Source organism: Prionailurus bengalensis, chromosome A3 (assembly GCF_016509475.1).
Source record: "Prionailurus bengalensis isolate Pbe53 chromosome A3, Fcat_Pben_1.1_paternal_pri, whole genome shotgun sequence".
Lineage (NCBI taxonomy): Eukaryota > Metazoa > Chordata > Mammalia > Carnivora > Felidae > Prionailurus > Prionailurus bengalensis.
The window spans coordinates 73655425-73683335 of NC_057354.1; the positions used below are offsets into that span (position 1 = coordinate 73655425).

Here is a 27911-nt window from a genome sequence, read left to right on the forward strand (position 1 = left end):
ACTGTAGTGTTTACTTAGATAATCCGTATGCCACTTAAAAACTGCATCTTAGAACTTACGCACCTCAGATCACAACACAATTGCCTAGTGCTGGCAAAGTCATCAGTAAGAACTATTCAGCTGCATTTTTTATTGCTGTTTATTTTTTTTTAAATAGTACGGCATAAGGAATATAGTCAGTCATTCGTAGTGTAACAGAGTCACGTGGTGACAGGTGGTAGCTACACTTTTGTTGAGCGTACCTTAATGAACACGTAGACTTGTCGAATCACCATGACGTACACCTGAAATTAATGTAACGTTGCATGTCAACTACAATAAAGAAAAAGATCTCTAGGTTGTGCAAAAATATATTGATTTCTTTCCTTCTTTTTAAGATTGAGAAAATAGAGTGGGACACGTGGACCTGTGTGCTGGGGCCTACGTGTGAGGGAATCTGGCCTGCACACAGCGATGTGACTGATGTAAATGCTGCCAGTCTTACCAAAGACTGTTCCCTCTTAGCCACTGGAGATGATTTCGGTTTTGTTAAGCTTTTTTCATATCCTGTCAAGGTAATACTGCATGTTTATTATATTTACTTGCTCAGTCTCATTAATAACCTAAAATCTATGCATAGTATCTAAATGGATATTTATTTTTATTTTTTAAAGACTTTTTTTAAGTTTATTTATTTATTTTGAGAGAGAGTGTGTGAGTGGGGGAGGGCAGAGAGAGAGAGAGAGAGAGAGAGAGAGAGAGAGAGAATCCCAACCAGGCTCTGCACTGTCAGCATGGAGCCCGACACAGGGTTCGAACTCATGAACCATGAGATCATGACCTAAGATGAAACCAAGAGTCAGAAGCTTAACCTACTGAGGCAGTTAAGGTGCCCCTCCAAGTGGATTTTTAAATATAAGCAATCAATAATGTTATCTACATCACCATTGTTATTTATGCTATCTAAAAACCTTTATGACACTGTTTACTACTAGGTGTCAGATTCTCATGATATAGAATTCCTCCTTGAAAGGCCTTCACTGGTCATCAAATCCAACATCTCACAAACTGCAGAGGAAGAATTTCTTTACAACATCTTGGGCCAGTGCCTTCCAATAGGTACTTCCTTGGAGAGAGGAAGGCCTTACTACCTCACAAAGCAGCCCAATTCATTTTTAAATAGTTCAGTTATTAAAACATTTAGCTCTATATACAGCTGAACAGCCTTCATATGGAGCAAGATAGTCCTCGACTCCCTGAAATCTCAGTTTCTCCAGCCTAAACGTGTCCAGTTCTTCAGCCATTTCCCACAGGACATGGTTTCCTGCTGCCCCTCCCTCTAGACACACTCCATGTTATCAATTCCATTCTAAACTGTCTCCTCTGAGAAGGAATTCACCATCTCAGATGTAATCTGACGAGTTCAGGGTCAGTGGGAATTTTACCTTCTTGTTTTGTTTTTGTGTTTGTATTAAATCAAACTAAAATGGCACCAACTCTTTGGGCTGCCACACTATGCAACTGAATCCTAGATTTCATTCTAAAGAAATGTTCAGCTTATCCCTCATTTTGTCCTTACACAATTGATACTCTAAATTTGAGCACAGAACTTTATATTTGTACCAAATAAGATTTATCTTACTTCACCTCCTTGTTCTAACCTGTCAACACATTTTAAGTACCTTTTCAAAATGTTTACTTTCCCTTCCAGCATCATGTCATCTTCTCATTTCACAAGTGTAAGTTTTAAATCACGGGAAATAAAAAAAGACCAGGACAACCAAACATCACCGTCAGGAGCCCTATTCAGTTATTCTGTTTATTAATGTACACATTGAGTTCTAGTTCTTCAGTCAGGATCAGACATTTACATTTACCCGACTGTGCTGTCTTGGAGCTCACGTTTCTATCCTACTCCGGATAACACATCATTAATGATTTGGCAGATATCTTGCTGAAAGCAAACAAGCAAATCTCCCCTTTTAATAAACCAATCGGTAAAAGACACGTATTTCACACTGAACCCTTGTTGCTGTCTAGTGATCATTACTTCCTTTTCCAAGTGCTTATTGACCTTTTGTGTAATAATTCACCCTAGAATTTTCCAGGGATTGCATCAACTCATGAATCAATATTTGCCAGAGTCTGCTTGTTTTCCCTTTTGGATACAGGAACCTTTTTGTGTTTGAGGCCACCTCTCCTGGCTTCTAAACTCCTCAGCTATTCCTGACTTTACTTGTGTGGTCATGTTAAAAGAACCTGCACTCAAGCACATAGTTCTTTTTTGCCCTTTCTGGTTTGAAGAGCATTCTCTTTACAGAGGAGATAAGTAAATCTCCTTTCCGTTTGTATGAAATCATGTGATCTAAGATGTGTTCTAACTTTTGCCTATTTTTTTTCTAGTCCTCCCTGTATCTTTGAATTCTTTACAGTTATCTTAGTTTTTGACTTTAGCATTCCTGAAACTATATTAAAGTTTTCTGTGCAAGACTTCTGCGTTCATCCTTGGTTATCCGCTCCATCATTAGTGCGCTTAAGACGTTGAACACACCAGTTCCCTCGGCAGCAACTTTGGTTTCCTTAAATGCCTTCCTCTTTAATTCTTCATTTGTTAACATCCTGTCAGGGTATGATTTTGGTAGTTTTTCTAAGATACGCTTCTGAGTATATCCAGTGTTCCCTTCATTGTCCTTCCCATCAATTCACCATCACTTATCAGCACCCCCTTCCTGTGTGGTCACAGTTCAGTTCTCTGTAGCACTTTTCCTTCCTACTTTTACATTTTTTGGAAAAAGATTGCTTGCAGGACAAGTCAAAAAGTTAGTGATACCCTGGTTTTAGTAAATGGGTTGTGGCAGATCTTTAAGTAGCTAAAATCCCCATGGTACAACTCCATCATGCTCCTGAGCTACATTTGTTGTTGGTCCTGGGAATTCATCATCTGCATCCCCAGCCTGCCCAGGTAGGCTGTCTATAGCAGAAATTTCAAGCTGTGTTCCTCCAACTCCCAGAGTTCCAAGGAGGCTCCTCAAGCACAACCTCAACAAACAAAGTAGGGGCCAACTGAAGGGGCTCTGGGACCCCACCCCTACTACCCCAGAGCCACTCTGCATTTTATATTTTATACATTGAGTTTCCATATAAGATTTTTTCCCCAACATTTTGTTATGAAAATTTTCAAGCATACAGATAAGGCAAAAAATGATACAGTGAACTCCTGGAGTTCTATATAGAATTCATAGATTCTATACATATTCAAGCTTAAATTTTTTTTAAATGTTTATTTATTTTTGAGAAAGGGAGACAGACCACAAGCAGGGGAGGGGCATAAGGAGAGGGAGACACAGAATCTGAAGCAGGCTTCAGGCTCTGAGCTGTCAGCACAGAGCCCAATATGGGGCTCGAACCCACAAACCACGAGATCATGACCTGAGCTGAAGTCGGAAGCTTAACTGAGCCACCCAGGTGCCCTGATTCTATACATAATTCAAAGTAAATTGTAGGGGTGCCTGGGTGGCTCAGTTGGTTAAGCGTTCAACTTTGATTCAGGTCATGATCTCAAGTTGACCAGTTAAAACCCCACATCGAGCTCTGTACTGACAGCTCAGAGCCTGGAGACTGCTTTGGATTCAGTGTCCCCCTCCCACTGCCCCTCCGTCACTCACACTCTGTCTCTGTCTCTCAAATAAATAAATATTTTTAAAAAAATGTTTTTTAGGGGCACCTGGGTGGCTCAGTCGGTTAAGTGGCCGACTTCAACTCAGGTCTTGATGTTGCAGTTCATAAGTTTGAGTCCCGCATCAGGCCCTGTGCTGACAACAGCCCAGAGCCTGGAGCCTGCTTCCGGTTCTGTGACTCCTCCTCTCTGCCCCTCCCCAGCTGGCACTCTGTCTCTGTCTCTCTCTAAAATAAACATTAAAATTAAAAAAAAATTTTTTTTAAACAAAGTAAATTGTTGATATAAGGATACTTACCCCTAAATGTTTCAGCATGCCTGTCATTACCTATAGTTCAACATTTGATTATGGTGTTTTTATTTTAAGTTTATTTATTTTGAGAGAGAGAGAGAGAGAGCAGGGGAGGGGCAGAGAGAGAGGGAGAAAGAATCCTAAGGAGGCTCTGCACCATTAGCGCAATGTACTTATGGTGATTTTTAAGTAAAATTTATATATAGTTGAATTACACAGGTTTTTTTAAGGTTCCTTTTGATGAACATTGACAAACACATACACCTACATAATCCAAACACCTGTCAAGATACAGATTCAAGATATAGATCACTATCATCACCCCAAGAACTTTCCTCATGCTAACTTCTGGGTCAGTCCCCCCACCCCCCATCATTCTCACATGAAAAGACTATTCCATTGTTTTCCACAATAGATAAGTTTTACCTGTTCTAGAATTTCATATAAATGATCAAGTAGGTACTGTTTTGTGTCTGGCTTCTTTCACGCAGATGATGTTTCTGAGATTCCCCCTAATAGTCTGTTCCTTTTTATAGCTGAGCGGAAGTCCATTGTATGGATAGAACAGAGTTTGTGTACCCACATGGCTGTCAAAGGGCATATGCTTTTCCAGCGTTTCATTGTAAGAAAGCTGCTATCAACATTTTTTGTACAAATCTTGTGGACATGTTTTCTCCTTCTTTTTTTTTCAACGTTTATTTATTTTTGGGGCAGAGAGAGACAGAGCATGAACGGGGGAGGGGCAGAGAGAGAGGGAGACACAGAATCGGAAGCAGGCTCCAGGCTCCGAGCCATCAGCCCAGAGCCCGACGCGGGGCTCGAACTCACGGACCGTGAGATCGTGACCTGGCTGAAGTCGGACGCCCAACCGACTGCGCCACCCAGGTGCCCCATGTTTTCTCCTTCTTATGTAAATACATAAGAGTGGAATTTCTGGGTCATAGGGGAAAATGCATGTTTAACTTTTTAAGAAACCACCAGACCTCTTTCCAAAGTGGTTGTATCATTTTATATTCTCATAATGAATGTAAGAGAGTTCCAGGTGCCAACATTCAGTATTGTCACACTTGCAAAATTTAGTTGTCCCAGGGATCTCACTGTGTTTGTAATTTATGTTTCCCTGACGACTAATGACGCTAAGCATTTCTTTGTTTCCTTACTGGGCATTTGTGAAGTGTTCATACAAATCCTTTGTCCACTATAATAAGTTGGATTGTTTCTTGTTTTTCTTGAGTTCTATGTAAGATTTGATGCAAGAAAGAGTTTCATAATTTAAAAGCATTTGAAAACCACTGGTCAATGTAAACAACTTTGACAGTATCACTTCTCTTCCTCTTCTTAACCTGATTTTTCTGGCACACTTTTGCTCCCAAATATGTGGACCCAGGCTAATGAATAGTTCTAGCTTTGTAGTCCTCCTCCTCCAATGCTTTGAATCTGTTGGACAGAGCTCACCGTCTGTTATAGACTGAATGTTTCCCCACCAAAATTCATGTATCGAAGCCCTATCATCCAATGTGACTGTATATGTAGAGAGGGCATTTATGGAAATAATTAAGGTTAAATGACATCACAGGGTGGGACTCTGATCTGATAGAATTAGTGTCCTTCCAAGAAGAGACACCAAAGAGGGGCGCCTGGATGGCTCAGTCAGTTGAGCATCCGACTTTGGCTCAGGTCATGATCTCACGGTTTGTGAGTTCAAGCCCTGCATCAGGTTCTGTGCTGACAGAGCCTGGAGCCTCTTCAGATTCTGTGTCTCCCTCTCTTTCTCTCTGCCCTCCCCCCCCCCCCCCCCCGCTTGTACTCTGTCTCTCTTTCTCTCAAAACTAAATAAACATTAAAAAAAGAAGAAGAAGGGGTGCCTGGGTGGCACAGTCGGTTAAGCGTCCGACTTCAGCCAGGTCATGATCTCGCGGTCCGTGAGTTCGAGCCCCGCGTCGGGCTCTGGGCTGATGGCTCAGAGCCTGGAGCCTGTTTCCGATTCTGTGTCTCCCTCTCTCTCTGCTCCTCCCCCGTTCATGCTCTGTCTCCCTCTGTCCCAAAAATAAATAAACGTTGAAAAAAAAAATTAAAAAAAAAAAAGAAGAAGCAGAGACACCAAAAAGCTCATATTCTGTCTCCATGCGCACTGAGGAAAGGCCATAAGCACACTTTCTATGTGCTCATGCGTGGTATGAGGCCAGGAAAGAGAGCTCTCACCAGGAACCAAATTGGTCTTATACTTTCCAGCCTCTTCCCAGAACTGTGAGAAATGAGTTTCTGTTGTTTAAGCCTCCCAGAATGTGATATTTTGTTAGGACAGACTTACCACTTTCAGACACCATCCCACTGTAGTGTTCTAACATTGAGTTCTATGTCATCAAGTCTTAATGATACTTATGAGATCTCAACACCACACAGCAATCTCTTTGCCCAAAATTCAGGTTGCATTTGTTAGACTCTAATGTATCTTCTTCTTGACCCTTTTCCCTGTTCTCCTTTTCTAGGAGTTACTCTGTCTCTCTTCCAGGCAGTATTCTCTCAATGACAAAAAGGTGTTCTTTTCAGTTTAAAATATTCTCAATGAGGTCATTAGTCCCTTGATAATCACATTATTGCCAGCCTCCATAAAATAGACTCTCCTTCCCAGAGCCTGCCCATTTTTCTAGTACCTTAAATCATGTATCACAAGACCCATCCTTGGACACCTGGCCCATTACTCCCATAGCCTCCCTTCCCTTGCAAAGCTGTGTCTCTCCACTATACCAGAGCGGTTAAAATGCCACCATGTCATTAACATTTCTAAAACCCACCCTCAAGTTCTCAAGTCTCCTCCCCAGAAAGTCAAAGACTCTGGAGAATGGTTCTTCAGAGAGGAACCTTCTCTCTGTTAAATGTTACAGACAGAGAAACTATGTAAAACATTGTGAATGTGGGAGAGGATACACAGGTTTCCATCAAACTCTCAGGAATTTCTCACCTAACAGCAGTTAACACCCAGCCTTGTGGAGACATTCTCTGTTCTTTCATGACTCAGTGGAAGAGGAAAGTTGTGGTAGTGAATCTCTATGAGTGTTACAGAAATGCGTGGTTTGACATGATGACCCAGAAGGACAGCTCATCTGACCATCTGTGTCACGTCTTCACGAGACTCCTTCCACAGGTCCTAAGGGAGCCACCAAACATCCCTGCTGGCCTTTTCCTCCTGGGGGAGCAGCTGGTTTCCTAGAAACTTCTAGTAACTGCAAATTCCCTTTGTTGTTCTACCCAGCAGTTATCTTGTTCCTATTCTGAGAATCTTAAATCCCCCTCTGCTGCAAGAATCCCAGCTTTGTTAAATAGCTTCAGTGACTCAGAATTTTTTCCTCTTTCTCCTCTGTTCCTTTCTTTTCCTTCACAACCTGATTATGATCAACTTAGAATAATTTTTCTCTGAACTTTTGTTTTTGGATTTTTTCTTCCACCCTGTCTAGAAATCCTGTAATGCTTTAAATAAGTCAGGGCATGGAGAGGCATTTTTCAGGCTCTTTTACTTTTTCCTCCTCAAGAAACCGGCTTGTGTTTGTAGTAGATATAATGGGTAGGTTCCTGCTTCCAGCTGGAAAACCAGCAGGACACATGGCTGCAGCCACTATGACTGTCCTCTTTGTTTCCATGCCTTCTGGATCTCATATAGTCACATAGTGGTTTCCCTTGGAAATCCTTATTTTGCTCTGCCTATTTTCTAGCAAACTAGTGGCCCTGGAGGGCTTCCTGAAAATATGGCCTGCCTATTTGCTTCCCTAACCTTTCTACACTCACTACTCTGCGACAGAGTGGGCATTTCCACTTTGCTGTCAGGTAGATGTCTGCTAAATACAGAGAGATCTTGAGTAAGAGAATTTCAAAGTCATGCACTCTGCTGCACCTGTCTCCTGCCATGTATCTGTGCTGGTTTCGGGTTCCCTAGCACGCCAGTCCAAAACCCTCTGGAAGTCTCTTCCGTTATTGAGTCAAGTTTTCAGCAGGGACACTGATGGCCCTCTCACAACCTCAGAAAGAACATGTGGCTACCCACATTGCTCAAGGTATTCTCCAAGAGTCGCTGAGAGGATGGAAAAAAAAAAAAAAAAAAAAACCTCCCTCTTTAAATGGCTCTCACTGGAGCTGTTTTTGCCAGGCTATGGCTCATGAGCCAGAAATGGAAGCTGGTTTCTGGTGGCAGCTTCGGCTTCCCACCACTTGTCAGGATTGCACAGTGTGAGCAGCCAACTGCTATTCCACCTCATCCTTCCCCACCTGGAATGAATGTTGTATGGCCCTGTGTGCAGTGCTAAAGAGCTTTCCATAATTACTAATAAACCGGACCTTTTATTTGGTTTGTTGAAAAGAAGCTTACTAGGGCACCTGGGTGGCTCAGTCAGTTAAGCATCTGACTTCAGCTCAGGTCATGATCTCTTGGTCTGTGAGTTCAAGCCCCACATCGGGCTCTGTGCTGACAGCTCAGCCTAGAGCCTGCTTGGATTCTGTGTCTCCTTCCTTCTCTCTCTGCCTCTCCCTTGCTCGCGTATGCGCTCTCTCTCTCTCTCTCTCTCTCCCTCTCTCAAAAATAAACATTAAAACATTTTTAAAAAGAAAAGTAACTCACTTTGTTTTAAAACCAATTATTTGTGTTTCCAGTGTCCAAATTTGTTTCAAACATCTGTGGCAGCAACTGTTGTGTTTGTTTGAAATCTTACTTGAGGCCCCAGAATTAGAAGAAGTCCCTTGCTCTTCTTTCTTAGCCTGGGCTGTGGTACAACTGTGGGGCTGTGGGGATTACTGGGAAGACACTTGTGATGTCAAATGTCAGCCAGACTCACCATCAGGAGTTTACACAGGAGACCTATGGAGAATGTACGTTTCATATTTGAGAGAAACAGAATCAAGCTGCTTCTATTTCGTTAGGTTCCCAGAAATAGGTTCTGTAATCTAACATTTCATTTGTTTCCTCACAAACCACCTACTGAGGACCCATGATGAGCCAGGTAATGTTTTATAAAAAAAAAAAAAAAAAAAAAAAAAAAAAGAGCGACCTAGTTCCTGCCCTCATGGAGCTTACCCTCTAAAGAACGGGAGGAAAATTGCTGCTTGGATGAACTGCTTAGTTGGTATCCACTAGAGGCCGCTCTGGAAAATAATATGGATGAAATAGTCTGGAGACAGGAGTCATGACACTGGTTGGGGTAGTCACCAGTTCCTGGGCTTTACAGGGCCAGCATGCAAGGTTCAAGAAGTATGTGGGGCACAGCGCACACGTCACCAACGTGAGGTGGCTGCACAACGACTCTGTGCTGCTCACAGTTGGTGGAGCCGACACAGCCTTGATGATCTGGACGAGGGAGTTTGTGGGGACCCAGGAGAGCAAGCTGGTGGACAGCGAGGAGTCGGACACCGATGCCGAAGAGGACGGAGGTGAGTGAGCCCCATGTGCCGGCTGCCCCTTCCACACATCCCACCCCACCCCCCAACCCCGTGCCACTGCCGACCAACCCCATGCCCATCTCTTTCCGTTGTTTGAGGCTATGACAGTGACGTTGCCAGAGAGAAGGCCATTGATTACACCACCAAGATCTATGCTGTGAGCATCAGGGAGATGGAAGGCACCAAACCTCACCAGCAGCTGAAAGAAGTTTCAGTGGAAGAAAGGTATGGTGTCACCAGGTTTGCATTTATTATACCTGATTTCAACAAGAGTTCATTTTCTTTGCCCTCAGAGTTGTTACTTAAGCTAGTCTTTTGTGTCTATGAGCAGAGTGTTAACCTGCATACAGAGTTAAGCCGCTGAAAATCATCCATGGCCCTCGATATGTGGCAAAGGGTGGGTTACACTTTGCAGAAGTTGGTTGTGGAATATGACTTGAATAGACATGAGGTTTGATTGGACCAGGCTTATCCTTGCCCAGAGAGGATGTCAGGGTAGCCTATGCACTGTCTGAAATGTGATGGCCAACAGGAGACGTGCTGATCAGCGAGGGAGGGTGGGCTTCTAAGGTCCAGAAGGAATGTCTGTTGGTCCTGAGAAATAACCCTCTGTTCGAACCAGTCTGTGCGTTACACGGGGTCACTTGGTGGTACCATCTCATACTGTGTTTTCACCTGCCCCAATTTGTTCAGGTGGGTTTGGTGACTCCAGACCTAACCAATTTGATTTGGCTGCCTTGGGATTCTTATACAGAAAGAAGGTTTCAGATGTTATTTTAGGCCTTTTTGATATGTTATTGTAAGTATCAATAAGAGAAATAGCCAAATATTTAGGCTTTTTTTGGAAAAAAAGCTCATCTTTTCTACAGTTATTTAATTTACCATATTCATACTAGAAAGGATAAATACTCAGTAAAAACTCTCACATCTGACGAGAATTTCATGGATCCCAAAGATGTTTTGCCATGGATTGGTTGTTCACAGGTACCCTGGATCCACTATAAGAAAGGAGATTCAGGTTGTTTTCTGTTGTTGTTTTGTTTTGTTGTGGTTTTTTGTTTTGTTTTGTTTTGTTTTTTGCATTCAGCATGGCTTTCTTCCTAATAGTAATTATTTCAAAAATTTATTCTATCACTTTTTACTAGTATGTAGGAATATAAATATAAAGAAGGAAAATATTTCTTCCTCTTGCCTCAGTTCAGTGCCACATGTTAAAATAAGCTTGATAGGGGCACCCGGGTGGCTTAGTCAGTTAAGCATCTGACTTTGGCTCAGGTCAGGATCTCGTGGTTGAGTTCCATCTTCGTATCGGGCTCTGTGCTGACTGCTCAGAGCCTGGAGCCTGCTTCAGATTCTGTGTCTCCCTCTCTCTCTCTCTGCCCCTTCCCCACTCATCTCTCTCTCTCTCGCTCTCTCGCTCTCTCGCTTTCAAAAGTACATAAATAAACAAATAAATAAATCAGCTAGATAAAAAGTGGGTGTGCTATAGGCAAAAAGAGGGACTCTGATGCAAAATTCCCTAACTCATCCCTAGCATCTTTGTTAGATGTCACTACGAAGGTTCAGAATTCTCTTTTGATGAAAAAAAAATTATTGAAATTTTTTTTTGCAGTAGTCTATAAATTACAGTTTATCTTGCTTGTAACATAGTTTTTTAGTGGTCACAAAGATGAAATAATTTTAAAGGACCTAATTTTAAGAGTAAAGAAAAAAAAACCCATATGCATGTTAGTGCCTAAATAAGCCTCTCCCTTAAATAATGAACTCTTAAAAACATTTGCCCTAAATTAAACATTCTTTTGAAAAAAAATTACCCAACCTCTCCAATGTCACATAACATTATGAAATGAGTTGACTTGGCTATTATTCCAAGGTTGTTTCTGGCTGATTTGTACAAGCCAGTGCTTTGTCATGCTGAGACTTAGGCCAGCCACTAAGATTTAGAAATCTAAGCAAAGTCCCTGGCTGCCAGAGGGCATTGATGGGGAGTGACAGCTAATGGGTACCAAGTTTCTTTTTGGGGTGATGGAAATATTCTAAAATTATGGTCATGATTGTACAACCTTTTACATACTAAAAAAAAAATCAAAACTGAATTATATACTTATAGCGAGTGATTTTCATGGCATGTAAATTATATCTCAATAAAAGTTGTTTAAAATGCAAATAAATCTATCTATCTATCTATCTATCTATCTAAGCAAATTCACAATTCCAAACACTGCAGCTGGTTTCTGACCTAAACTGAGGGTCATCTTAACCTTTCTGTGTTGTGATGTCTCTTTGGGAAGGTCTGTAAAGATCTCAAACCTGTTCAGCTTAGGAAAAGTTATGAGAGGTGAAGGTACAGAGGACCCTAAGAATTTTCAGTCTTAAACTCCAGAATTCTGAAGCGACCTCATCATATCAGTTGGGGAACTTGCTGTACATACGTTAGCATCCACAGGATTGACTTTCTTATATGTACAAAAGAAAACTAAATGCTGCATGGTATTAAGAGATACAGGGGTAGGCCTTTCAGTACTCTGTTGGCATTTTAAAAAATAATTCACACCAGGGTGTAGTGAAGAAAACATGTAGCGAACAAAACATTTTTTGAGATAAATATAGGGTCTGGAGGAATAATCAAGCCTTCTTTACAGAAAGCAACATCCTTGATAACTTAAAGGCCTTGATAGCTTCAGTTCCTAGAGTGGGCTGTAACCAGAGAGCAGGGTGCCAGCTGCACAGCATGCTGGGAGCAAAGCTCGACCACAGCAGGAAGGGGTGAGCAGGGAAGGAGCAGCAATTGGTGTCTGAATCCACAGCCTCCATGGAGGCAAATCCTAATCAGAACCAAGAATCGTCAGTCTCCACCAGTCCTCCTCAGTAATTTTAGGGGAACTTGAACCTCAGAGATAGGATGGTAGACAGCATCTGAACTGCAGAAGAGGGAAGGGGGTACATACAAGGTGGGTGTTCAGAGACTTTGTAAGAAAGCAGGATGAGAGAAGGAAGGTGGGGTAGGAAGGGCTCTTGGCAATAAGCTGGGAAGACACGTCACCTGAGTCCTCACCTGGGAAAAGAAATGGGCTCTGTGGATTCCAGCATCCCAGGCCGAAGAGAGAGGCAGGGACAGAAATGCTGGGGTCCTTCAGACCACAGGAGTATGGGGTCAGGCAGCACCTGGCTTTTCCCTGACAGTATTCAGGACTGTCAACCCTGACAATCTAAACTTTGACTACTTGACGCCCTCCTGCATGGAGAGACAGAGGCTTTTCTTGACCTGTCCTTCATTGTTCCCTCCTGTGTGTACCTGACGATACCTACGTATACCTGTGTGCCTTTTCTAAACACCTGGGCCAAGACGAGTCCCAGTAAGACTAACAGGAGACAAACACTTGAGGATTGCAAGAGAAGTGAGCTTGGAACAACCACTCAATGCACGGACTTACTTTGCCTCTTACCAGTGTTCCAGAAAGTTCTACTCCCGGTTTAAATCCTTTTCCTCTTTAGAACCATGAGATGAGCACAGGATCCATCATACTGAAAACAGTGCCTTGCAGACAGCTGTACATTATGCATCGGTTATTTTTTAAGCAAATGTGTTTCTAATTCCTAACATTTCAGATAGTCCTAAATTGTTTCTAATTAGACTCAGTTATTTGATTTTAAAATAGCTGTGAGGCTTTGGATTGTGCTTCTTTATACAATGTCTACACACACGAGTTGTTATTTTTCAGAAGTCATAAGATCTTTAGTTCAATTCTTCTGAGAAGTGGGAAAGTGGAGAGAAGCGCATAATTGGTCTTAAAAGAATACTGAGTTTTGCCTACCAAGTATGTAATCCCTTGTGGGTGTGTACCCTGGTCACCCACTTCAACTTTGCTCTAGCACCCTTGCCTCTTTCCCCTAGCCACACTTGGCTAGCCAGTGCCCAACTTGGCTGAACCCTTGGGTAATCCTGCTGGTCAGCTGCCCATGTGTGGCATGTGGCTGAGGAAAGCCGTGGAATCTTTTCCAGTGCAGGGAACCAATGCTTTAGGCCTTATCTGGACGCTCAGGCCTGCCCCATAGTGCTTTCCTTCTTCCCCTGCTGTTTCCAATTCTGGTCTAGAGCAACCTTTCCAAACCTCTCATGTCTCTCAAGTTCCCACCTCTACCCTGACACAGCTTTCAACTTTTGACCTCATTCCTACTTGGCCATGTTTTCTCAATATTACAGCTGTCGCGTCCATCCGCAAACTTAAATTATTACTTGATAAGTACTTGAAATGCCAGTTCTTTTTCAGAAAAGGAAAAACAGGAGGGGGGAGATGTAGTTTTTTAGAGCAATTTAGCATATAAAATGCCTACCACTGTCACAGCACAAGGGATAGTACCCAAACACTGGGTTCTTACTTCAGTAAAAAAGACTTCTTCTGAACTCATCAGGTGACACATCCCTGAAATTTCCTCAGCATCAGGTTACTAGAGTTGCCTATAAAATTAAGAAGTTTCTTTCACAACTTTACCAAGGACACACCAAGTTTATATGTCTTTTTTTTTTTTTTTTTAATTTATAAGGTAGGACTTTTAGTTTCAGGGAGGTCCCAACACAAACTGGCCTCAGCAAAAGGAACCTATTGGCTGAGACACCTGAAATCCATGGATAGAGTAACTTTAGGTGTCACTTGATATAGAAATTCATCTTGCTATTCTCTCTGTTCTCTCTCCATATTTCAGTACTGCTTCCTCTAGGTTTTTGCAATTCAGGCAGCAAAACGACTGTAGTGCCTGGACCTTACAAGTGTCTGTGGCTCAAAAGAACTGCATCTGATAAGTCCTCACAAATGTTTTATGATGTGCTACTGGCTCTGGTGGGTCACGTGACCACCCTTGAAGCAGAGCCTTTTATTGACTGTTCGTAATTAGTCACATGCCACCTGTAGACTAGCGGTGTAATCACCTCCACCAGAAGTAAAAGTCCAAGGTGGCTAACAAAATTTGATTTCTGGATAGACCCAAAAGAACGCACGTCTACTCCGCTCCACCCTTTTTTTTTTCATATGCACACTCTTGAAATGCTCTAATTTAGGGGTGCCTGAGTGGTTCAGTCCGTTAAGAGTTTGGATTCTTGATTTCAGCTCAGGTCATAATCTCACAGTTTGTAGGATCAAGCCCCTCATAGGGCTCTGTGTTAACAGTGCAGAGCCTGCTTGAGATTCTCTCTCTCTCCCTCTTTCTCTGCCTGTCTCCTGGAGTACGTGTACTCTATCAAAATAAATAAAAATAAACTTTAAAAAAAAGTTCCAGTTTAAACTATCTACATGAATGATTGAAAATGCAGGTAGCCCCTCCACAAAGAGTCTTGGTCAGTTACTGTATCCAGCCTCACGTCCAGAATCTTAGGGAGTTGTGAAGTCTTCTCATCCAGGTTGGGATAAAGCTCTTCATAGTCCTGTGACTAATGATAGTGTTGACCACCATCACATACCAAATAGACGGTGGTGAAGAGAGGACAGAACGAGGATAGTTTGTTGGTTTGTTTAATTGCCATTTGGAAAGAGAGAGAGTGAGACACAATATGTAGTAGTCACTGGTCCATGTCCATATAATCCTTTGCTGGCTGAGATGGTCACAGACTCCTGCCCTTGCCATGCGTGTGTTCTTGCACAGCTTGACAGCAATACAAATGTTGGAAGATGTCAACAATCGGAGGATGTAAAGCTTGTGTTGGTGATGACAAAAGATACACCAAGTGAAAACATAAAGTAGGAAGTGACACAATGTCCTCTAAGAGAACCAGCTTCCCCAAGCCTCTCAAATACCTCCTGGAATGTAAATGATGCCCCTGTGGGGTAAGAATTCTCCCAGGCCACAAACTCCTTAGTCATTCCCATGGGAGAATTGAATCCTCCCACCCTACCCTGAATTCCCTCCCTACCCACCCCGACTCTTGCAAAAACTCTTGCTCTGTGCTTGGCACTCCCCAGATGACTATGCCCGGTGCACACAGTCAGACAGGGAGGGGATGGCCACTTTTTAGAGACATCTCCCAGATGGCCCAAGCTTCAGGTCCATCTAATTCCATTTTTACCATTTACCTTCTGGCCTAAGATTTGGCATTTCATAGCACACCTTAGCAAGAAAAATACTTTTGACATCTCAGACTGGTAACTATTTGAGTTCTTAAAGTATCAAGTAGTTAAACTTCATAATTAATTATCATATCAATTAAAGAAAATAACTGTTTTCTTTTTAAAAATCAATTAAATTATTTTTCATTCTTTCCTCATTTTTTTGATGATAAATGAGCACCAGCTAATTGTTCACTGTTGGTATGTATTCCCTTTTAAAAGCATACTTATTATTTGTATAACCTTGAAGTAATAGTATAACCTTTTTAGGTTCAGCTAATTCTCATGGTCTGTTATTGTTGTCATTGTTTAATGTTTAAATTGTGACTGTGTGGTCTTTAGCAGACCTTTCTTTGGGTTGGTGTATGTGGCCTTTCCACAAACACTATCATGTACTTCTGAAATCGTCCTTGTTTTTTGACAAGAGGTCCCATGATTATCGTTGATTTTCCTGTCCCAGCAGGGAATCTGGTTTCTGTGAGGGCACATTAGTTCCCCATAACTACTGGAAGTTGCTTAAATTATTGCAGACCTAAAACAGAAAAAGAAAACACTTTTTTAAAGGTCATCAGGTATACTGATATTCTATTCTATTCTATTCTATTCTATTCTATTCTATTCTATTCTATTTTATCTTATTTATGTTATTTAAAAATTTTTTTAATGTTGGGGCGCCTGGGTGGCTCAGTCGGTTAAGCTTCTGACTTCAACCTGGTTCATGATCTTGCAGTTTGTGGGTTCGAGCCCTGTGTTGGGCTCTGTCTGACAGCTCGGAAACTGGAGCCTGCTTCTTTTTCTGTGTCTCCCTCTCTCTCTGTCCCTCCCCCATTTGCCCTCTGTCTCTCTCAAAAAAAAAAATAAACATTAAAAAAATTTTAACAAATTTTTTAATGTTTATTTTTATTTTTGAGAGAGAGAGAGAGAGTCTCTTTTTGCCTTGTTTTAATAGGAGCTTTGTCATGCTATCTTTTCCTCATATACTGTATTTCTAAAGATTATATTGGATGGCATGTTGTCTAAAAGATGAGAAAGCTTCTTTTCCTTTTCTGGTTTTGATTCTTGGTTCTAGCTCTCTAGCTTCAAAGAATGTAAAAATGCAGGGCAGCTAGTATCTTAGAATTTCTTAGAGTTAGTGGACAGTGAGAGGTATAACCTAAGTCTTTTAGGTTTGACCCAAGCCCTCTGTTGGTGGTGGCCCCAGCAGGAGATAAAGCACTCTGAAAAGAAAGTAATGTGGAGAGAGTTTAATGAAAGGACTAGTAACAAAGGTGTGGGCAGGATTAAGAGACAATAGGGATGGGGTAGCACCTCAGAAATAGCAATGGCTGGAAGCCATCACCACCCTTGGGTCTGAAGGGGCCAGGGGGGGAGCTGTTGCCAAATGTGGGGAACATTAGCTGTAGGAGCAGACTACTTACAGGAGCTGAGATCTGAAGGGGAAGGTTGAAGGTAAGGGCAAAAGAGTCTATTGATGTTGTCCCTGAAGGCCAGCTGTGGAGGGCACAGCGCAGGAGGAAAGAAGGGTGGAGAGTAGACATGGAGGGGTGCATGGAAAATATCCAGCTCATGCTCCTTACTTTTTTTTTTAAATGGAAACTGATATTATTATCACAGAAAAGAACTCTTGCCATTTTAATGTTGAACAGTAATCCCTATCATTTATAAATGCCTTTGAATATATACTATCAATTAAAGATAGGACTAGATATAACCAAATTGATATCAAGAATCATTAGAGACATTTAAAACTCTACCCAATTTAAATGGGTCAGTTTTGATGACCCATAGTTTTACACCACTGTCTAGGAGTGCCAGAAGAATTAACTTATAGAAAACATGAAGTACACTGAGAATGCTAACTTTTTTTCCCTTGCTCTCCCCTTTCCTGCCTGTCTCATACTGGGAAAATCATCTCTCCCTTTAAAAAAATGTCTAGGGACGCCTGAGTGCCTCAGTCAGTTAAGCGTCCAACTCTTGATTACAGCTCAGGTCATGATTTCACAGTTTGCAAGATCAAACACTGTATTGGGCTCTGCAGTGACTGCTAAATAAATAAACAAGTAAATAAATAAATAGATGTCTGAGGTAGAAAAGTTCACTTTTAATACTGATATTATATTGTCTTAGCACCAGTTTAGTGTAGCTTACTTAGGAATTATGGATAACTAGAAATTGGGACATTTCTAGTTGTGGTCATCATTTTATTAAATGTATTTAGTCTAGATGTTGAGCTGTTTTACCTGGGACTAGGTAACAAGCACACAATCATGTTGTAAAAAGAAGTTTCAAGAAACAGTGCTTTCATACACTTGTATCAAGCAAGCTTTGTGTCTTAATTAAATACTATTTGTTTTCCAGAGAAGGCGTATGGAATATAATTTAAAAACTGTTTTTAAATTTGAATATCACCTTTAGTGGGATGTTTCTAAATAATATAGAATTACAAGGTCCAGCTGCTGTCAAGGGAAATATTTAGTACACACACACACACACACACACATATATATATATATATATATATATATATATATATATATATATATATATTTCTTCATTTCCCTGTCATCCAGTATTGGGTAAATATCAACATACCTCTCTTTTGTTTTGTTTTTTTCCTCCAGTTTTATTAAGAAATAATTGACATTACTGTATAAATTTAAGACCTGCAGCACAATGGCCGATTTACATATATTTTGAAATGATTACCGCAATAGGTTCAGCTAGCCTCCATCCTCTCATAGAAATACAGCAAAAATGAAAGAAAGAAGAAAAGGGAGGAGAAAAACCTACTCCTTGTGATGAGAACTCTTAGGATTTCTTCTCTTTCCATTTTTCATACAGCGGTATTCACTATATAGTTCCACATGCTCCACGTGATATCCCTAGGACTTACTTATAACTGCAAGTTTATACTTTTGATCACCTTCTTCCAGGTTCCCTTCATCTCCCCCTCCACCTTTAGTAACCAAAAGTTTGTCTCTTTTTCTGTGGGTTTGGTTTGTTTTAGATTCCATGTAAAAGTGACAGCACCTAGCAAATGCCAGGATTCCCTCGGTTTTTAATGGCTGAATAATATTGTGTGGTTATACCACATTTTCTTTATCTTTATCCCTTGAGGGACACTTAGGTTGTTTCTGTGTCTTGGCTATTGTAGATAATGCTGCTGCGCACGTGGGGGTGCACATATCTTTTTGAGTTAGGGGTTTTGGCTCCTTTGGATATAATTCCCAGATATAGAACTGCTCAATCATATTGTAGTTCTATTTTTAATTTTTTTTGAGGAACCTCCCTACTTTTTTCCATAGGGCTGCACCAGTTTGCATTCCCCACAACAGTGCACGAGGATTCTCCTTGCTCCCCTTCCATGCCAGTATTTATCTCTTGTCTTCCTGATGATGGCCTAACAGGTGTGAGATGACATCTCATGGCAGTTTTAATTTGCATTTCCCTCATGCTAGTGATGTTCACCATCTTTTCACATACCTGTTGACCTTTCATATATCTTTTCTGGAGATAGGTCTCTTTAGGTCTTTAGCCCATTTTTTTTTAAGGTTTTTGTTTTTTGCCACTGGGCTGTATGAGTTTTTTAAAATATATTTTGTATATTAACCCCTTATCAGATACATGGTTTGCAATTATTTTTTCCCATTCCGTAGGTTGTCTTTTCATTTTTTGATGGTTTGTTTTGCTGTGCATTAGCTTTTCAATTTGATGTAGTCCCACTTGTTTATTTTTTAGTTTGTTGTGCTTGTGTTCTATCCAAAAACTCATCACCAAGACCCATGTCAAGGAACATTGTTGTTATGTTTTCTTCTAGGAGTTTCAAGGTGTCATGTCTCCCTTTTCAGTCTTCAATACATTTGAGTTAATTTTAGAGAGTGGTATAAGATATGGGTCCAGTTTCATTCTTTTACATATGAATATCCAATGATCCCAGAACTATTTATTGAAGAGACTGTCTTTTCTTCATTGAATATTCTTAGCTCCTTTGTCAAATGTTAGGTTGACTACGTATGGTTGGGTTTATTTCTGGGCTCTTGATTCAGTTCCATTGGTCTGTTTATCTGTTTTTAAACTGGTACCATTCTGCTTTAATGACTGTAGCTTTACAGGATAGCCTGAAATAAGGAAGTGTGATGCCTCCTGCTTTGTTCTTTTTTTTCTCAGGATTTCTTTGGCTACTAGGGCTCTTTTGTGGTTCCATATAAATTTTAGGAGGGTTTTTTTCTGCCTCTGACCATTGGAAAAATGCCATTGGAATCTTAAATAGGGATTGTTGCATTGAATCTATAGATGGATTTTGGTGGTATTGACGTTTTAACAATATACTTCCAATCTGTGAACATGGGATACCTTCCCATTTATGTGTATCTTCTTCAACTTCTTTCATCAAGGTCCTAGACTTTACAACATAGAGATTTTTGCCTTGTTAGTTAAATTAATTCCTGAAGTATTTTATTGTTTTGATGCTAGTGTAAATGGGATCAATTTAGCACACAGGTTTGGGGCGCCTGGGTGGCTCAGTCGGTTGGGCGGCCGACTTCGGCTCAGGTCATGATCTCGCGGTCCGTGAGTTCGAGCCCCGCGTCGGGCTCTGTGCTGACAGCTCAGAGCCTGGAGCCTGTTTTGGATTCTGTGTCTCCCTCTCTCTGACCCTCCCCCATTCATGCTCTGTCTCTCTCTCTATCTCAAAAATAAATAAACGTTAAAAAAAATTAATTTCTTTATGTCTTTTTCAGAAAATTTGTTGTTATCACATAGAAATGCCACTGATATTTTGTATGTTAATTTTGTATCCTGCAACTTTACTGAATTCATTGATTGGCTCTAACAGGTTTTTGGTGGAGTCTTTAGTATTTTCTATATATAAAATCACATCATCTGCAAATAAAAACAATTTTACTTCTTCCTTTCCAATTCTCATACATACATACATACATACATTTATTTATTTATTTAGCTAATTGTTTGTGGCTAGGACTCTCAGTACTGTGTTGAACAGCAGTGGTGAAAATGGGCATCCTTGTCTTCATCCTGAACTAAGAGGAAAAGCTTTCAACATTTCACCATTGAATATAATGTTAGCTGTGAGCTTGTTCTGTATGACCTTTATCATGTTCAGATTTGTTCCTTCTGTGCCTAGTTTGTTAAGAGTTATTATCATGATTGGATATTGAATTTTATCAAATGCCTTTTCTGCATCTATTGAGATGATCATATGATTTTCTTCTTTCATCCTGTTGTGATGTATCACACTGATGATTTGCATATTTTGAACCATCCTTGCATCCCCATAATAAATCTCACTTGCTCATGGTGAATGATCTTTTCAGTGTGCTGCTAAATTCAGTTTGCTGGTATTTTATTGATAATTTTGGCATCTGTATTCATCAGAGATAATGACCTGTTATTTTTCTTTTCTAGTGGTGTCCTTTTCTGGTTTTGGTATCCAGATAATACTGGCCTTGTAAAAAGAGTTTGGGAATGGTCCTTCCTCTTTGGTTTTTTGGAAGAGTTAGAGAAGAATTTGTGTTAATTCTTCTTTAAATGCTCGGTAGATTGCACTAGTAAAGCCACCTCATTCTGGGCTTGCCTTCATTGGGATAATTCACATATTTTTCAGTAGAAATTTTCAGTTACAATTTTTAATTTGAAATTATTCTCCACTTTGGCCATTTTTAAAAGTAAATGTTGGGGCGCCTCGGTGGCTCAGTCGGTTGAGCGTCTGACTTCAGCTCAGGTCACGATCTCGCGATCTCGCGGTCCGTGAGTTCCAGCCCCGCGTCGGGCTCTGGGCTGATGGCTCAGAGCCTGGAGCCTGCTTCCAATTCTGTGTCTCCCTCTCTCTCTGCTCCTCCCCCGTTCATGCTCTGTCTCTGTCTCTGTCTCAAAAAAATAAATAAATGTTAAAAAAAATTTTTTTTAAAGTAAATGTTAATTGGTAACAGTTTTTTATCAACTCTGTCATTGCTTCCATTACCTCAAACATTTGAAACCTTTGGCATCTTTGAATTCCTCTTGTTTTTTGATTCTGGAGTCTCTAACTTTTACAGAAAGAGTTGGCTCAGTTAAAGTCAAAGCAACACTCCACTCCCTTGGGGTTTCCTTTTATATCTAAAATCTCAGTAGATGTCATGTTTATCTAGAAAGTGGCTGGCTACATTGTGACAAGGGCATGAGAGAGTCCTTGGCATTAATCCCACTTCTGACAGGAATCTGCTTGGTCATCACAATAGGACAGTCATGCCAATGATGGAAAGATGACAATACAAAAGTTAGAGATGTACAGTTTCTTTAATTTTGAAGTACTGGAAAGCTTTAGGCATGGTTACATAAGGCAGGAACTAACAGCATTTCCTAAGCCAGTGTTAAGGCTTCCCAAGTCCCCAGAGTGCCCCAGTGAGACAGACAGCCATGCTTATGAGGATTTTTTTCCAAGTAGAAGAGGCTTCCCTTAATGTTCTCCTGAGGTTTTATTTTATACCTTTTTATATTCTCTCTCCACCCTAAACACATACCCAAATGTTGAGGATAGTCTGAATCAATGCCTGCAAGCTCAGGAGGTATAACCACTATAAAACAATTCTCACACACTGCAACGTGTTTACATGAGATCAAGGAAACTGACTTTGGCTTTACCAGAATCTTGCCTCAGCATGCTCTGGTTTCAGGTTGTGTGAGGTTATCTCCAGCACGGTGTGAGATAGGGTCCTTGGTCATCCTTCTGGTCTATGTGTTGTACTTGCCAAGATCTTTGTTTGTCCTTGTTCTTTTTTGCCAAGTCGAGATTGGCTTTGTGGGGGATGACCTTTTTGGGTTTCACTTTATTATTCTCCTCCTATTGGTTGGAGGCCTTAAGAGTTGGGAAACAAGCCTTTGTTGTTTGCCAGATTTGGGGCATAAAGCTCCTCTCCTGCAGCTAGGATGTCAACTCCGTGAAAGCAAAATTTCTGATACACTGCCTTTTCTCCAAATTTGATAACAGTGCTAGCGTTCAGTAAATGATTGTTGATTGAGTGAATAAACTCCTTAACAATTTAACAAGATTTAGGTTCATTTCTAGTCACTGATACCCACTGGTTAGGTATCAGAATCTGAGATTTTGTTGGCATCTTGCTTGTATACCCATAATCCAGCTTGGAAATTTCTGCCTCTTAAGCATTTGGCACCCCTGGCTATCCTTCCAGCTCTCAGGTTAGTCACCATCTGGCTCCTGCCTTTAGGCAATTCCAAACAATGGCGAAAAATGGAGAGGCCCTTACTCCTAGTACCTGCAGCTTTGAGGGTAACTGTCCCCTTTTTCTGGCAGGGAGTGTGTGACATAGGTGATTAGAAGGGATCCAGGGGACCAGGCACCTCCCGTCCTCATTCATATGTGCTGTGAGCTTCCTTCCACGTGGGTGGATGAGTGGTGCCTCCAGTAGTCCCCCCCCCCACAAGGACTTGTCCCCAGGCACCAGGGGGCCCCTGCGCTACTCACCCCCATTTGACTAACCTCAGCTGTCAGCATCTCAGTATCTTTCAGTCACCCCCACTTGTGGACCTATAGGCAAACCAGGATCCTGAAGGGCGATCCTCTCCTCCCCATCTCAGTACCCCCCCACTATGAAGAGATGGTTTGGGTACCCCCAAGCATGTATGAGGGGATGTTTGGTTCTCAGCGGAATCCCTCTCCCAGTCCTCCCTGATGCACAAAATAATGTCACCCTCCATCCATCTCAGCCACCCAGTATGAGGAGACGCTGGGATGGCATTGCCAGAATTATTCTTAGCAGAGAATTATAATGAAGGAATCTGTGAATGCTTCTACATTAATATTTTAGTTCCTCTGATACATTTTTAACTTTCAATCTTATGCCATATGTTCCTTAGGAAACCAAGAAGCTTTTACCAATCCACAATTAGAAGCAGATTCTGAGCCTTTTATAAATGTTGGTTTCCTCATCTCTGAACTGATGGATCCCACCACCAAATGACCTCAAGACTGCACTCCAGCACTCGGGGTTTACAGACCTTTTCCTAAATTGTGCTTAGGGCTGAACGGGGAAGGGCCTAAAATCTATCTTCTCCTACTTTATCATATCCCTTCTGAATCCACTTGTATAGATTTATGAACTTAAGCAAAAAGAAGATCCTATAAAGAAAACCATACATTACGGGTTTATAAAGAAACATAAAGGAAATTTTATTTTTGTTTCATTGTTTTAGCCCCAAATCCTTGGATTCTTAATATTTTGTTCCTTGTATCAAGATATTTAAAGTTCTGCTGGATTGTAAACTATGCTTATGGGTGTCTTAGTTCCTTAAGGGTCAGCACTGTGACTGTCATGGTTCTCACCACGTGCCTAACACAGTGCCTTGCTGATAGCACATAGTAAACAAATATTTTTTGAATGAGTAGATGAACGAATGAATTTACTTAACCTGCTTCTCTTAATATATACATGAATTAATCTGTTCTCAAAATGCTCTACAAATCCCTTTTTGGTCAACAACCACATTTACCTTCATTTGGTTAGCACCGAAGGGTGATCTCATCTTTGTGGGGAATGGTGTGACCCATGTAGAATCTGGCCATGAGACTGCTCTTGGTTAAATAATTTTATCTTCGTACCATCTGTCTGTTAGGAATTAAATGTCTGTTTGGTTCAAATCTAATAACCTAAGGCAAAAAGAACTGAAAAGTCTGTGTTATTGTAGCCATCCCACCTATTTTACATGCAAGGCCTTCTTTGTCAGCGGATTTACAGTGAAACAAAGATCATGCTCACAAGTGACGAAGTGTAAAAATATAGCAAAGATTTGATAGGGTTCCCTGAATTGGAAGAAACCACCATCTCTAGGTAATCCCAATTTTTCTTCTAACCTTTTATGCTATATTTAGGGAGAAAAACCTGCCCCCAGTTTTTAAGAGATGCTGTATGTAATCAGTCACTGCCCATTTCACGTCTGCCTGAAGCATGATGAGCTTGACAAATCAGGACAGTTCTCCCCTCCATGGAGAAATACACGACTAAACAGCCTGGCACTTCCCTTTCCTCGCTCCACTTGGCCTCACAGAGGCCCTTTGTCATCATTGATCAGTGGCTGCTTTGTGAGCTCGGATTGTAAGGGCTGCTAAGAACTGACAATCTTGCTAACAGGTGCTTCTAAATTTACTCTAAAATTTACCATTTTGAGATCTGTCAAAACCACTACATCCTATCCTAAACTTGGTCTGATAAATGGGGAGGAACCTCTGATTCTACATTTCATTCCAATCTGTGATGATGGAGTGATCTTAACAAGCCCGAGTTCATACAGAGACCCGCCATTGCCTGTCTGTTGTGTGTAAACTAGGCTCAAACTTTCCTCCAGGACAGCAAGTGCAAGCATACAGGGCACACCATGACCTCGGCAAGGTGTGACCTCATTCACCCAGAGCTTTTCTCTCTAGGCAGAGTTTTTCTTTACTCTGCCCCTTAATTCTGTAGAGTTCTGCACTCACAGCTGCTCTGAGTAGGTAAAAGGTAGCAAGTTTCCTGTTCTCTAATAGGGTGGAAGGAAGTGAAGTTACAATATCTATTAAACCACCCACATGCTGAAATTAACCATTTCAAAGGCCTATTGTTTGGCTATGTAACTCTGCCGAAAGCCGAATAGTTGGTTTTTTAAAGGGAATTTAAAGCTACCTTCATAAATGACTTTCCTTATTCTCTTGATTTACCTATTGTTTGAAGCAAAATAATGACTTCCGTATAACTGATAATTTTAGGAGTTAAACCTGCCATTCATGAAAGAGTAGTTTGTTCACTTTTTATCATAAAAAGAAAATGTGCCAGGGCTTGAAAATGCAGAGGTAAAGTGACTTTTTTTGAAAGATTAATAGACCCAGGAAATCATCTTCTTACAGTATAATCAGTTGACTCAAACCCACTTGCTCCTGGGGATAAAGAATGCATCACACACAGGTGAGGGATTTTCTGATGAAAGGGAACTTCTCTTACAAGACAGTGGCAGGATTGGAAACAGTTATTTTTATCAAGTCTCTGAACATCTCTCAGATCTCCATTTGGAGGGAGTGGGCGCTACTGGGGTGAATACTCTCCCTTTTTCTACTGTTGTATGGTCACGAGGTGGTAACTGGGGAGGTGTTTGCAGAAGCAATTGTTGGGGTGCATGATTTGCCCCCCTTGAAACAGTGTCCCTGACTGTAATGTTTGGAGTATCTGTGTGTTTTTGTGGGTGTGTGTAAAGCATATTGCCTCTCTCTTTAAGCAGCCCCACCCCAATCCTTTGAAGTTTCCATCATGTTCCATCTTCTCCCCCTCCCTGTCCCTGTCAGTTATCAACTTCCTGTCTGAGGAGTTCAGCTAATGGTCAACTGGCTGAGCTGGCTCCTGCCAGCCATGAATTACATCACCATCAGTAGCTCTCCTCTCCCTCAGTGATTTAAACTTCTCTCCTCTAGATTTCTCATCCCCGGTAATCCTAATCTTGATCCTCATTAAAGCACCCTATATGCTTTGATACCTCCATTTTTTCTCTGCCTGAATGCCACTTTTCCAGTCTTCTTGGCCCTTCATCCCTGTATTTCTCCTATAGCACATACTTCCATTCTTCTGACTAGAAGGTCACACTGGTGCAGATTGCCCTCACCAGACTCCATGTTGCCAGCTACACTAAGGTGCTCTCCACTGTTCCTTTGTTTTCTTTCTTGTCTTTGATTGGCTCCCTCTGCCAGCCACTCAGCAGTCAAACACAATTTTGCCCCTTCCTTACCTTTCTGCCCAAACCCTACCCCTCCACTCTTGGTAGATGGCTTTTCTCCCCTACTTTATCAAGAAAACAGAAGCTATTGGGCATGAACTCCATCTTGGCACTTCTTTATCTCTCCTCCATCTTGTTTCCCATCTTCCAACCCATGTAAACCATTCACATCCTTTCCTCTCAGAGAGATGAAGTCCCTCCTCCTATTCAAGGTGGGTTCCTCAGCTGGTTGCTTGGACCTTAGCCTCCCAGCCATCGGTGCTCCCTGACCATTGCTCTCCTCTCCTGTATCTCCTGTGCTGCTCCCTCAGGATTCATGTCCTCAGCCAAGAAATGCATTTCAGTCTTTGCCGTCCTTACCAAACTCTGTTCAGGAAATAAGTAAATCCTTTGATCCAAACATTTACACACATATTCCAACCCTTACCTTCCTTCTCCTTTCCCCTTCTCATCCAGGCTTTACCAAATCTCTCCTTCACTCTCTAGTCCATTCCATCTGTCTTCTGTCCCTGCCATTCTGCTGGCATGGTGACTTTCTGATTCCCAAATCTTCTCTTTGTCTTGTTAAAAAGGAAGAACTTGTTTCTTCTGGAGTAGCATTGTGCAATAGAAATACAATGCAAGCCACATAGGTAATTTTTCTAGTAATCACATTTAAAACATTTAAAAAGTTAAAAGAGATGGTGAAGTTGATTTTAACAATGTGTTTTATTTACCCTATATGTTAAAAATATTATTTCGACATGTCATCGTGAAAATTATTGAGTCATTTTATATTTTTTAAAAATTATTTTTACTGAGTCTTCAAATATTTTACTGGGTCTTCTATATATTTTACAGTTACAGCACACCTTAATTTGGGTGAGCCACATGTAGCCAGTGGATACCATATTGGATAGTGAAGTTATATCTTTTTAGAAACCATCTTTCCTGGCCCTCGTCCTACCTCTTCCATCATTTCTTCTCAGTGTCCCTTGTCTGCCTCCTCTTCTAGCCATTCACATGGTGTTGGGCCTCAGGCTTGCAACTCTCTTCCTGATTAATCTCCTGTATTTCACCCATTGGATGATGATTCTTTGAGTCCCACCTCTGACTTGCACTTCTAGTGAGTAAAGCCAGACCGTAGACGTCTGAAGTTTGACATGGCACCATCTTACAACCTCACTCTTCTCCTGCCAGGTGCTCAGGCAGAAAACTGGTATTCCACTTGCATTCCCTTCCTCCTTCAACCCCTAGATCTAATCAATTCAAGAGTTTTTGAAGTCTACTTCACCACTATTTCTTTAAATATTCACTTGTTTCCTTCTCTACAACCATTGCTTTAGTCAAGATCCTCATCATCCCTCCCTTGGATTATTAGAGTAGCCTCTTCAGTAGCCTGCCCACCTTACTCGTAGTTCCCTCCTTTCCATCCTTTATGACCTCAGTTTTTCACCCTCTCCCCCAATAAATTGATACTCATTTAAAATGTCCAAGTCTGGGACTGTATCCCCATTTTTTCAAAAGCATGGGGAGATGAGACTGTGTTATAGGCTTCAGTCCAAAGCATTTTCAAGATGGCAGGCTTCCCTGAGGGCATCCCATAATTCTCCTGTCTGACTCTTTTCCTTCCACTCCACTTTACTACTGAGCAGCTCTACAGGAGGTTCTGGAAGACATAGGAATACATTTAACAGAATCCAGTTCCTTTTGT

The 27911-nt window shown here is 41.2% G+C and overlaps 1 protein-coding gene across 1 annotated transcript in view; it reads left to right on the forward strand.

The window, feature by feature from the left end:
* EML6 (EMAP like 6) overlaps positions 1-27911 on the forward strand; it is a 162291-nt gene that overhangs the window by 106520 nt on the left and 27860 nt on the right. Inside the window, exons 24-26 of the mRNA XM_043603391.1 lie at positions 378-554; positions 9161-9362; positions 9470-9596. Of these exons, the coding sequence (XP_043459326.1) occupies positions 378-554; positions 9161-9362; positions 9470-9596 (506 nt within the window). The remainder of the gene's footprint in view (positions 1-377; positions 555-9160; positions 9363-9469; positions 9597-27911) is intronic.